At 41.6% G+C, this 13,635-nt stretch overlaps 1 protein-coding gene across 5 annotated transcripts in view; it reads right to left on the bottom strand.

Moving 5' to 3' along the window:
* The window catches only part of sdk2b (sidekick cell adhesion molecule 2b), a 325,205-nt gene extending 311,813 nt beyond the window's left edge, over positions 1-13,392 (bottom strand). For all 5 annotated transcript variants that reach the window (XM_085285110.1, XM_085285113.1, XM_085285112.1 and 2 more), the window contains exon 1: positions 12,416-13,392. In XM_085285110.1, coding sequence (XP_085141236.1) covers positions 12,416-12,554 — 139 coding nt within the window. In that variant the 5' untranslated portion in view covers positions 12,555-13,392. The remainder of the gene's footprint in view (positions 1-12,415) is intronic.
* Positions 13,393-13,635: the final 243 nt, after the last annotated feature.

Below are 13,635 nucleotides of genomic sequence, written 5' to 3'. Positions count from 1 at the left end.
CAATATAAATTGCCATTTTCCACACAGTGTGGTGCATTTTTATGTGTGCATCGTGCGCTGCTGAGGGAAATGAAGCTGTGAGTAGGTGGTGTGTTCAAGTTCCAAGAGGAATGAAAGAAAAATTATGTGGCCATGACAAGGAACATTTTCTTTAGTGTTGCCATTACAATGAAAAAGACCTCTTCACCTTTTCTCTGACTCTACATTAAAAAGAGGAACACAGAGGACACCTCACATATTTTCTGCAATTTTATGTACAGAACTTTCATAGACAGGATTACATCTTTTAGCCTCCTATAGTTTCCATTGAGTACACCACTCTCCTCTACCAACACATGCTTTATCTAACAGTGATCAAATCCAGTATCTCCCAAAAGTGATTACACACCTCACGTTTTTGTAAATATTTTAATCATGTCGTGGAGCTGGTGGATGTTAGAAACCTTGGGCTCCTCGACCTTCCGTTTGAGGATGCCCCACAGATGCCCAATAGGGTTTAAGTCTGGAGGCATGCTTGGCCAGTCAAGTACCTTTACCCTCAGTTTATTTAGCAAAGCACTCGTCTTTTTGGAGGTGTGTTTGGGGTTGTTATCATGTTGGAATACTGCCCCGTGGACCAGTTTCTGAAGGGAGGGGATCATGGTCTGCTTCAGTATGCCACAGTACATGTTGGCATTCATGGTTCCCTTAATTAACTGTAGCTCCCCAGTGCCAGCAGCACTCATGCAGCCCCAAACAATGACATCCCACCACCATGCTTGACTGTAGGCAAGACACACTTGTCTTTGTACTCCTCACCTGGTTGCCGCCACAGACTCTTGACACCATCTAAACCAAATAGGTTTATCTTGGCCTCATCAGACCACAGGTAATGCACATCCTTAGTCTGCTTGTCTTCAGCAAACTGTTTGCAGGCTTTCTCATGCATTATCTTTAGAAGAGGCTTCCTTCTGGGACAGCAGCCATGTGATGCAGTGTGTGGCGCATGGTCTGAGCACTGACAGGCTGACCCTCCACGCCTTTAACCTCTGCAACAATGCTGGCAGCACTCATACATCTATTTTCAAAAGACAACCTCTGGATATGACGCTGAGCACTTGCACTCAACTTCTTCGGTCGACCATGGCGAGGTCTGTTCTGAGTGGGACCTGTCCTGTTAAACTGCTGTATGGTCTTGGCCACTGTGCTGCAGCTCAGTTTCAGGGTGTTGGCAATATTCTTATAGTCTAGGCCAGCGGTCCCCAACCTGTTTTGCGCCACGGACCGGTTTATGCCCGACAATATTTTCACGGACTGGTCTTAAGGTGTTGCGGATAAATACAACAAAATAAAACTAGTACCGGTACCGAAAAAAGGAAAATTTATTCATAACACACGTGAAAAGACCCAGGAAAACCGAGTAAACGATAAAAACGATAACAAAATAACGCTGAAAACCGATAAAAACCCTGAAAACTATGCATTTCACACCTGAGCCTCAACTCTCGCGGCCCGGTACCAAACGACTCACGGACCGGTACCGGTCTGAGGCCCGGGGGTTGGGGACCGCTGGTCTAGGCCATCTTTATGTAGAGTTCTTTTATTCAGATCCTCAGAGAAGTCTTTGCCATGACTTCCAGTGACCAGTATGAGAGAGTGTGAGAGCAATAACACCAAATTCAACACACCTGTTCTCCATTTGCACCTGAGACCTTGTAATACTAACGAGTCACATGACTCTGGCTAATTGGGCACAATTTGGATATTTTCATTTAGGGATGTACTCACTTTTGTTGCCAGCGGTTTAGGCAATAATGGATATGTGTTATTTAAAGGTGAGAGCAAATTTACACTGTTATACAAACTGTACAATGACTACTTTATATTGCATCAAAGTGTCATATCTTCAATGTTGTCCCATGAAAAGATACAATAAAATAATTACAAAACGGGTGGACGCACTTTTGTGAGATACTGTATATACACAAAAGTACCAAACTGGGTTAACAGGCAATGATCAGAATGTCTCACTCACCATTACCATCACTAAAGCTACTGTTTGAAGAAAATGAACATACAATATACAACTAACTACTGCGTATGCGATGCACGCAAAAAAGAAAAAACAAATGCGATGACATGTCATGTATGAACACTGGAACACCCCTCTCATGAGATTCTCTTTAAGCAGGCCATTATGGGATTTCTGGGTAAGGAAATTAAAGTAAGACACTACTGAAGGGTGGGTAAACCAATCATGTGTGCTTTAGCAAACATAATCATTTAAGTTAAGAATTTTCAGTGACTGTTTGATTTTAACTAAGAAATGTTTATTTAGAAAAGAAAAAAGAAACCCAAATGCATTCTGTTTAATTGCATGATGATGACTTGACTTGTTGTCTCATCTTTGTTATATGCTGTACAATGCAAACTTAGGATGATGAATGGTTGGTCCATCTGGTATTTCCTGCCCATATTCAGTTTTTCCATTAGTCATCATTTCTGCTGTAACTACCCACCTCACCCTCAGCCCCCAAAAAACAGCCACAAGAAACGAACACTGTCAAAACACTCGTTAACTTCTTTGTTTAAATAAAGCCCACACTCAGTGTAAATACCCAGAAGACCACGCTGGAATCTAAATTGTGACCACACAAATACCACTATAGTCAGTGAAGTCACTGGGGAGTTAAGCTTTTTACAACTTCCATAATTAGTAGTCCTGTTTTTATCTCGTTTTTAAAATGTAATCAGCTGTTTCACAGGGAGTTTATCAAAACTGAACTGCACTACTTTATAGTGTTTACGGTACATTTATGGTCTGACTAACACTTGGAGTACTAAATGAAAGACAAAGGTAAGCAACTCTGTTCCATGTAAACTCAAGCTAGTCTGCTCAGTGGTATTGTTATGGTTGTAGGGTCGGGATCCAAAGCAGCTCTTTACTTCTCTCACGTTATAACAGTTTTAAAGATTTCTGCTAGGCAGGAAGAATGATTTAGAGAGCTGTGGCGCTGGCCAATACACTGGGCCATCCACACTTCTTTTACCACTAGTATGTATTGTCTTCTCAAATGGCAATATAAAAGTAGGAGGCCATTTCACAAGACAGTGGAGTGCTGTGAAAAACAGTCACACAAATTTAAGCTATAGTTTTGAGTAAAAGGTCCCTGGCAGCTGTGGCTCCAAATCTCTCACCCCCTTTAACTGTCACATAATGGCTGCAGTGATGTACTGCAATGCCTGCCCAGTACTTAATGGTTATCTACTGCTGTACAGTAACAACAGGGCTCCTTCTCCTTAATATGCCACTTTTGCTAGACTAAAATATGGAGGGACCTCTTTACAAGCACTCCACAAAAATACTCTGTCTTCGGGTGAACACCTCACTCTGTTAACACAATACATAGAATGACAAAATGAAGTGAATGGCAAAATAAGAGATGGGATTCAATAGAAAACTGCCCCATTATACATAGCAATTAATCAATTACTGGGATTGAATCAATATTCCCCGCCCAGTTTGGCAGCCTGACAGCACTCAGGTGTAATTAAAATTGTTGCTATTGACAAATCAAGATGGATGGAGGGTCTGCCGCCTGCACTGATCAGCTCTGAGAGCGATTCACTCTGTGTGACAAACCTGTGGGATGGGTTTTGTTTTTTATGTGTGTGCGTCTACAAATGTGTGATTGGGTATCGCATCAGTGAATGTGTGCACGGTGCCAGTAAGGCTGCAATTAGCGTCCCTAAGTTGAGGTCAAGCACAAGTAATGCACAAGGTCAAAGCCCAGTGTCCAAACATCCATTTCACTCTGCCACCTTCTATTATCACTGGGTTATTCCCATTAAGCTGACTGCTAAGAGTGTTAAATAATTTAGTCATGTGTAAAGTCTATCCAAGCAAATGATGATCAAGATGTTAATCTAATCTCATCTAATTTTAGGAAAGTGCTCAAGTGTAAAGTATACAGAAAAGCTATGAAAGTATGTCTGTCTTTCAAAGTGGAACATTTTCTTCCACCTTTCAGAGTCACAGATAAAATAGGAATCTCAATTAGAAGGTGATATCAGATTCTAAGCCTTTAAGATGATACCAGCAGGGTAGCTGAATGTGGTGATGGATGAGCAGCTGGCTAAGAAAGCAATCAGGAGCTTGTCAGCCTTCAAGGGACAAAAATGTCACACACAGACTCACAAAAGTTTCAAATAAAGGCTTTGATTAGCTTCCAGTTAATTGGCGATGCTGCGATCACCTTTTTTTTTTCTCCCTTTCCCCTCTGCCTCATTCCATCTTTGACTATCTTTCTTTTCACATAAGACAACATTTATAAATTACAGCTGCAAAAAAAATTATTTCAACAGTGCTTGGTGTTTACATGAAGCTTGGCAGGAGTCAAAGGAACTCTTCAAAAGCAATATCAGAGCAATGATCAGTGCAAAAATAAAAATGCCAGAACATTCTTTTTCTGAGATGTAAGACATTTATTATTGAGGGATCCATGCCTTAAATCTCTTGAGACTGGCCCTTAAGCATTAAACAGAACAAAAAACGGAAAATAAGAACAATGTTTCATGAATTTGAACACAATTTTCAAAGAAGTGTCACGAAGGAGTAATTTATTGCACTATTAAAAAAGGAAGACAATTTCAATCCCACACAGCTAACGCATTAAAAACGCATCCCATTAGTCCATTTCTGGTTTTTACCTCTCAGTCAGTTAAAAGGTTAACATATTAACACAGGGAAACAAATTAGCAACTGCAGAGAAGGCAATGCATCATTCAGTATACTTTTCTTTTAAAGCTTTAGAAAATAAAGGCTGTAATTGTCAAGTATATGAAAAATTAAAGGAGTGCTTTCTATGCCACAGGCAAGTGGCAAAAGTGAGGCAGGAAAATTAAGCGATATACAGAATCTTCTATAAACTATCTGACATATAAAACTCTGATGTCCTGGTTGCTTTCTTAGGAAATGCTATAAATTTGTGAGGTTTAAAGAAAATCTATTTGTTTGTGTGCAGCTTATGAGTGCTGGGATAGCTTATTAGCTGTGAAAATTGTCAGAATGCTGACTTCCACATTGGTGCTTTGTTCTACAGTAAAGCAGTATAGACTATACATTGCCAGCTCTCACTCGAGCTTAAGACCAACAAGAAAGGAAGGATGCACTACCCTCTGCTGCTGTTCAGCAGAAAATTCTCAAGGAGGTAGACATCCAAATTAGTGAAAAACTGACATCAATAAGGTTATCAAGTACCCATTTATTTATACATTCAACCAATCGTACTGGGAGAAAAGTGATAAACACAGACCTGTTCACATTTTCCCTGAAATTCTTTAGCATGTTTCTCCAACTGGACCAGTCCTACACAACAATTGTGACCAAATGCAGCCAATTCTCTGTAAAAGAAAAGCCTAGATGATGTAATGCATGAGATGCTTATTCATAAGAAAGAAACCAGTTTGGATGCGATACCTGGAGAGAAAGAAAAATCTCCTGTATCGAAATGTTAAAGCAGCCCCACACAAACATATTCAAATGTCATTAGATGGTTGAATCGAAAACACTGCCTTAGAAAATAGAAAGCCCATTCAGACCCAAATGAATAAACACACTCATTTTGTATATAATGTGTGAGTAATAGCTCATAACAGCAAGGTTATCTGTCAAATGCATCTGGAAGTGGAAAAAGACTCATGTTCTAATAGTTCTCTTCATTCCACAGTATTATTATGTAAAGCATAAAAATGTATTCTCTCATCAAATCAAAGCACCCTACAAATCAAAGTTAAGGCAATTACAATCTTATTCCACCCTTTCAAATGGCAACAGCTGTTTCCCCATGGTCAAAATTGCAGCATAATTGCACACGGTAGCATATGGTTATGGCTGATTAATCCAACTGGGGGTGAAGGCCCATTATTCCTGCATGGGATGGGTAAATAGGCAGTGGATCCGAGTGCTGGATAGACGGGTAATGGGATGGCGAAAAAGGGAATGGGCCTTTGATGAGATGTCTGTTAAAAATGGCGTGATTGTCAGAATCGATCAGACCCTCTACAGTCCTTATCCAAGTCTTTAAAATGATCTGCTTGTCATCCGGTTTCTTCAACACAGAGTAATGCCAGTGGTGCAAATCTATGCAGAAAGGAGGAACAGTTTAGTCCGAGCCCCTTTTATTATACGATATGTATTGCTGTGGGCATTTCCAATTTAATTCCCCTTCATGAACTCCATGAACTAGTAGTGGGGACATTATTGTAGCTCCAGGGGAACCCGGTGTGCATGCCAGAGATGTGATCGTTAAGACTGCTTACTGGTTTGTGGGCTTAGACTGGCCACCGCTTGTAAACAGATGAACACCCACAAGCCCATAGAGCTAATGTATGCATTCAAATTCATAGTTCGCCGGCAAACACACTCACACAAAACACATCCCCCAGGGAACAGCAATTACAGGGTTCATAGGTGGTTTCCAAAGCCTCCAGCCAATCTGAGTGCATTTCAATTGTAAACACACAAGGATCCACATGAGTGCGTTGGGTTTGGGGGCCTCCTGAAGCTAGTGTCACTCTAAGGTCTGTGCTCATTTCCATCTAGCCAGATGAGGGATGATGATGGTAAACAGGCCTTGACTGTGACTCCCCCCTGCCTGTTGCGGGTTGCATAATGTCCTACTTAAACAGTGAGGGAAAAGTTCAAGTCTGTAATCACATTCATACCTCCCGCTTATTATTTTGTTGAAGTCTTTTTGGAGTCCAATTTGAAGGACGTAAGCAAGAGCCGATCATGCTCACTACAAGGTATTGTGCACTGGAATCCCACGTGTGTGGCACAGAAGTACAGAAGGCCCCCAGATGCTAATTTAACAAGCTGTGAGAGTGCACAAGTGTGGCTTGGCTTGCCTCAGCAAATATGAAAAACACAGGATATGCTTTCAGCACAGTGATATTAAAACAAGGTGGAATGCCCTACTGTAAATCCTTCAATCCATTCGCAGTGCATAAACCTTGTTCATGCCGAGGCTTTATTGTTCCAGCTCACACACAGTAGATCGAAAGGAGCACAGGCTTCAAAAGGAAAAAAAAAGCCAACCCCAAAAAAACACTGTAGTGTTCTTTCTGAAAAGCCAAGTACAATAAACATGTAAGCTATCAGTGTTCTCCACACCGTACATCAAAGGGTAAATACTAACACCTGTAAATAAAGGTGCACAAAACGCACAAGCTCAGCTTTTACAAATACATTCTTCAAACCACCTTCAACTTCTGCTGTGCATGAAAATGTGCACCCACAAACACGGGGAACAAATGGAGCAATAATTTCTGTGCAGGTATTCTAACTTGGCCAAGTGCAAAGCAGAATGATCAAAGAAGAACATGTCAGAGAAAAAAAAGACAGTCAGCAGTGCTGGTTTAATCCAGTATAGTCACTGCCCCAATTAGACTATATGACTGAACAATGAAGCCAACTCATCATCACTACTAAAGCCAAAAGGGAGAAGAGTACACCCTCTGTTTTTTGGATTCACAAAAATATTCAAATTGCTTTCAGTCATTCAGCAATGACCCTTCTCTCTCTCAGTGTATACTGACAATTCCCAGCTGGTCTGGGTGGCCTCTTTTCCCATTCCCAGAAGCCAAATTAATAACCATGCAAAGACAAATAGGACAGCCATGGCAAACAGACTCCTTTGTGCCATGTTCCAGGCAGTGGGCAAAATGACAGCGGCTTAAAGAGACTATTTGTGAATTAGGCTACTACATCATTGCCTCAGTTTGTTCTGGTCAAACTGTCTGGACTGCACAGCACTTAGAATAGCATAATCTGAAATTTCCAATAAAATGCCTCTTTTTGAGGTTACATAGCTATTTCCAAGAGAGAAGCTGGTTGAAATTTTAGGATTTAACTTCTTACAATGTTCCATGAACTAAAAATGAAAAAAGGGAGAGCGTCTGGCATGCCAATGGGGGAATTTAGGGAAGCAATCACAGAACAGAAAGTTGTGAAATGGTATCGATTATTCCTTGCTATTGTTACTTTGCAGCACCCTGTAGGAAGTGAGCCACTGTTGGTGGCTCCATATTTATGCCACCTCTCTTCACGTTAAACTCTCATCCTTTCTTTCCCATCTAAGCGCATCAATTTTTACACTATTTTGTCACAAAGATCAAACAGCAGACGACCATAATCAGGATCATTTTCCTCCTCTTCCTATTCTTCTCCCTCCGCGATGATTCTCCGGGGAAGTGACAGTTCATGTTCTGTTGGTTCTACATCATGAAGAATTGTTCATCCTAATTAAATAATTCATTGTGCAATTTAAAGAACAGCCTCCGACTCAAGCAAAAGCACCACTTGTGAGCAATACAAGTTTACAGAAAACTTCTCACGTTGATAGTGTGCAGAGAGTGTTTCTTTATATTTCTCTTTGAAGTGTTTTTTTTTTAAACATATATCTAAGCAATTAGTACGCTCTGTCATAAATTTTCAAAGACTATGTGTGGCAATTTGATAACATAGTCCCACTCTTAACCTTTTTGGCTGTATGGTACTGCAAAATTGGGCCAAGATCAATAAATAAAAGTCCCACTTCAAAAAGCTCTGAAAGTGCTATCCAGAGAGAAAAACAGAAGGTCTTTAGTTACACCTCTCTCTTAGACTTGCCACTACTAGAGACCTTCGGTGGGTAGTTTTGTTTTATTGAATGTAGCGCACTGAAACTCTAGACATCCCTCTGAGAAATCTATCACTGGACTTTGACCAGGAGTTTTCTTGCCAGCCCTGAATACTAAAAGCGATATGTTGTGACCTTTTGCCAAAGTGCTGGCTGCAGGGATCTACGACAGCCTCGCTTTTTTTCCTCTCCTTCCCTTTGAAAATCATTTCACAGGGCACAGCTGCTACAAGGAAACAGAGATCCCCAGTCTGTCAATTAAGATGAGTGACAAATCAGGACATTTGTAGTCTGGAGACATTCTCTCAACCCCTCTGTCTCCACAAATCATTCTCAGTCCAATCTCAGTTGATTCTTTTTTTTTTTGGCTTAGCTCAATTCACTTACTTCAGCTTTGTTCAAATCCATAACAATAAGTTTCAGTAATCCTACAAAGAACATGTGTACTTGCTACTAATAAAAAATGTGATACACAAAAGACCAAAGGTGACTGTAAAGGGTAACAGGAAATAGATTAATAGTCTTGGTTTAAAGTGTCCCTTGCTCACTATACACAGTGTTTCAGGCACTTGCAGTCGGAGGTTTATCTCCAAAGGGGCTGGAAATTACCTTCTCAAGTGTGGGCAAATAAAACACACAATGACCATTTAGTGGAAAAGATGAGTCACATCAAGGTAACAAAAATGCAAAAACCTCTATCTCAACATTTCTCCCTTGAAAATGCAGCTTTTACTTTCATCGAAACAAGTCAAGAGCTTTCCCCAAAAGGCAACCATCTCCTTTCATTCACACAATTTCAATCAACTTTCCTCTAAGATTGAAAATGGAGATGACGCACTGCACTTCTATGATTGTGTCAAGATTCATGTCCAATACATTAAGCTACAAACACACCACAGCTCTAAAAATGTTGTGGCTGATTCCTGCGCCATGTCCTAGTAGCGCCACACACCCTGTCATAACCACGCTTACTAATGTTAATCTGAGTGCCACTCCTCTGACAGAATGAAATCCTGAAGTCCCTGCGAAGCTCCTCGAGTTGAGCTGTAGCTAGTCAACATAATCTGCAGACGTTGAGTGACGCCGATGTGTCTGTGCCAAACATGACATTCCAATAGAGTCCTCCCCTGCTGCTCAAAGCTCCAAAATAGACATGTTAGAAATGACAAAACCAGCAGGCGAGCCCAGCATTGTCTCGGCATGACCTCAGTAAGCGAATGAGAGTGAACAGTGGGGACAGACCAGACAGCTCTTATAACTGTCACTTTAAACACAATATCCAGACTGAGTTTGCAGAAAGGCTTTTTTATTCAATTTCAAGACAAGAGTGTGCTTATGTGTCAGTAACCAAAAATAAAGTGTTTAAAAGTTAAAGGGTCTTTGTTTAAACCACGGAATACTTTCCTATTTTGGATAAATCAGAACTACTCATGGACTAAATGCAAGTTTTTTGCCATCAGTTTAATCCTGATGTACATCATTTAATAATGAGACATTTTTTTACTCTTTTCCCTGCCACACAATGACGATGAGTGACAATGTATGAAATAAAAGGACCGAAGAAGATCCCTCTTTGCTCACCAAGCCCTAAAGCAAGACTTCATAGCACTTTGGTCTGATGAAGGCTGTTCTCCCATCGTTAAAAAGCTGTTTTAGCAGACTGGTCATTAAAATATGGCAAGCACTGGCTGACATGTCCATCCAGAGGCAGGCTACTTGCCTCATCATGTTCTTTAATCATCGGGTGGAAAGAGAGCATCCCACACTGGGGTCACTTTCAACGAGCTGCACTCTGAATGGTCTGAAGAGAGTCCAATTAAATCCTACATTTTCTGACCCAAGAGTGACTATGTGATGGAATCTGAGAGCTGCTGCTGGATGGATTGAGCAGAAAGAGAGTGAGAGTGATTGCAAGCCTTCATCCCCAACATACATAGTCACATGCATGCATAATTTCTGTATGCATCAGTGCATAACCACAGAAAAACTCGCAAAACATTCTCCCCGGGCCACCTCTGTAAATAATGTGTTCTTATTTAACTTGCTTGGTTAAATAAGCATTCAGAAGGAAAGAAAGAAGAGTGGGGCAAAGCATCTAGAATCAGATACAAACAGCAGGAGAGAAGCAGTTATAGAAAACGAGAAAGCAACAATGTCAGGACTCTTAATCCCTAGGACACATGAGTTATCAATCTGTTGTAAATGTCAAACGCGGGGATATGCCCCTGTGAACGATGGATATCTGCCTTGTTTGTTTGTGTGTGCACATTTTTTTTAAATTCATCTTTCCTACATTGTATTATTGAGTAAGCCCCACAAGAGCTTAGAGTCTATCTTGAGCGGCAATACTCTCTCTTCATAGAGCCATCAGTACCTGAATCCCAACAACCTGAGCGGAGGTGGTGCAGCAGAGGAAGGCAAAGAATGAGAAGATTGTCATCCTGAGACTGTCACAGTCTCCTGATCCTGTCACAGTCTCCTGATCCATGTTCAGAGTACATATGTTTGAACATATATACTCTGAACATGCCTGAATGAGAGGTCAAAGAGACACAGTACAAGAGTTCCACTTTGTGCAGTGTGTGATGAAGCTTTGAAGTGTGAAGAAAGAGGACAACCCTCAGTCAAGTTCATCATGTTTCCATTTTCATTTTCTAGCAATTTTCCAGGCTCTACTTCAGCGAGGAACCCCTGGAGCAACAGCAAGGACCCATGGTGCAAACTCCTGACCCCACTAAATGTGCGTTTGAATCAAAGTGACAGTAATGTACACGTTAATCTCCCGGAGCAACTAGGTTTTCTTTTAGAATAGTTAAAAAAAAAAAAAAAAAAAAGCAACCGACTTTAGCATAACAGCATAAAAAATAAAACACCCTGCAGCTCTGTGATAGGTGGATAAAAATGAAAGGAAGAATGCCTGAGGTTACAGTAGACTCCCTTTCTGGGCACCGAGTCTCCACAGAAATATTACAGGAGATCTTGTGGGATTATTGCGCTGAGAATTTGACTCATGAAAAACAGATAATAATAAAAAAGAAGATAAACGCCACCGATTCCCTGTGAACTGCCACACTTGGCTGGTGCTTCCCTCCGCTCAGGCTGCATAATTCTCAGAAAACCAATTAATTTTCAACATTTGATACTTTACCTCTCTGTGCCCGCTCTAATCGTTGCATTTCAATATGTATGTATTTGTTTGCCGTGCAAAGTTTAGTTTCCTGCGGGGAAGAGTGATTAATTATTTTGTACTTATTAATCAGCTTAACGTTTTAACAGCTTGGCTCGTAATGGCACGTGACATCAGAGGGGCTCATTATACATGTTCAAACTGTAAAACAAAAAAACAGCAGTAAAAAAAAAAGAAATAAATAAGAGTATTCGTTAAAACGGTCTTTTTTGAAAACTTGAGAAACCTTAAAATGTGTCTCATTAGATTCTAGACTTAACCCACATCGGTGTGGATGAACTCAATGAAGTTTGATATACGTTAAGTGTGGGGGAAAACTAAGCCTATTTTAAATGTTTATTAAACGTGAGAGTGGTGCCACATTTAACAGAGCTCAGCATCTCACTGATGTGAAGCCTAATGAGAAAATTGTGGGCTACGTGCAAAAGGATGAAGACTGCAAAACTCCGGTGCCACACCACACCGGAAAGGGTTCCATGTTAACATCTAACACAGCAGGTAGCTACAAACACCAATGGGCCGGTGTGATCGGTTCATCGGTACAGTAGCGATCCAACACTCTTCTTACCTTGAGGTTGTGCGCAGTGGATGAGTAAGGAAAAAAATAAAATCCATGCGACGCGCCACATCGATCTGTTAAAGGAGTCCTCAAACATGGTCCCAAACCTGGAGGACTGGACAACAAGTGCCCGGTGAGCTTTAAGCATGCCGTAGTGGCCGAGTCCCGCCGTGGCTGTGGTGCCGTTCGCCTGCTGCTTGATTCGCTCTGTCAGGAGGACCTGCGACCACTAAAGTCGAGCAGAGCGCACCGACCTCGGAGCGCAAAACCAAGCCTCTGCCGTAGCCTGTGGCGACCGGAGAAATTCGGTCAAACTGTGTGTTTGTTTTACAGTCTAAGTTCGCTGCAGTTCCACGAGCCTCGTTGATGGTAAAATATTTTCGTAGGAGTACCGAAACAGAGCGCGTTTGTTTATCTGAAGGATGCAACTCAATTAGATGAATCCAGGTTAAGTCCAAGTACAGTCTGTCTCTTGCTGCACCTGTAAGAAGGAAAGCTGCACCTCATAGAACACCTTTCCCCACTTACACGTCGTGCGTCCTTGAGATGCTGGTTTGTTCTTTTTCTTCGTCTTCTTCTCTTTACTTAACTTCCTCCTTCGCCTTGTCCCCGGCGGAGTGCTTAGGTGTTTTTGTTCTTTCTCTTTTCTTCTTCTCCAAAGCACAGAACAGACTTTTCCTCGAATCCTTTCCTTTCTGAAGAGGAGCGCCACAAATGGAGCACACCCCCCGTAAAGTTCCTCCCCAGAGCGCACCGTCAAGGTCGCCAATTTGCTTTGACAGGAGCGGAGAAGAACTACAGCAGTTCGCTGAGCGGAGAATGGGGGGCGGTGGGGAGAGAAACTTGCATGCAGTCACAGGATGAGAGTGGGAGCCGTGCCGTAGAGGAAAGCCCGGTTGCCGGTGCCTCGGATGAGGACGAGTCCCGGGTTCTTCGTGAGGTAACGCTGGGATCTGATGCTTCAGCAGCAGCGCAGCGCATGATGCCACCATGCGGCCATGCGCAAAAACACATCTCCTGTTACAATACAGCCAAGCACATGGTTTCAGGAGAGGATTTTATTGCTTTCCACATTACACAAAGGTGGAATGAATATAGTCCTTTGTTAAAATGATTTAAGGAGCATGCGTCCGGCTTGTGCTGCCAAGAATGTAGTGGTTCTTAGGGTGCCTGTGGAGAAATCACTATGATATTTCTGCGGGGATTTATAGGCTAATGTGTCTGAGTTT

The sequence above is a fragment of the Mchenga conophoros genome, linkage group LG8, assembly GCF_057382185.1.
Source record: "Mchenga conophoros isolate Kocher_MC1m ecotype Shallow Benthic linkage group LG8, M_conophoros_male_GT1.1, whole genome shotgun sequence".
In the NCBI taxonomy this organism is placed as follows: domain Eukaryota; kingdom Metazoa; phylum Chordata; class Actinopteri; order Cichliformes; family Cichlidae; genus Mchenga; species Mchenga conophoros.
The sequence above is the reverse complement of the archived record's forward strand: the minus strand, read 5'-3'. Positions and strand labels throughout refer to the sequence as shown.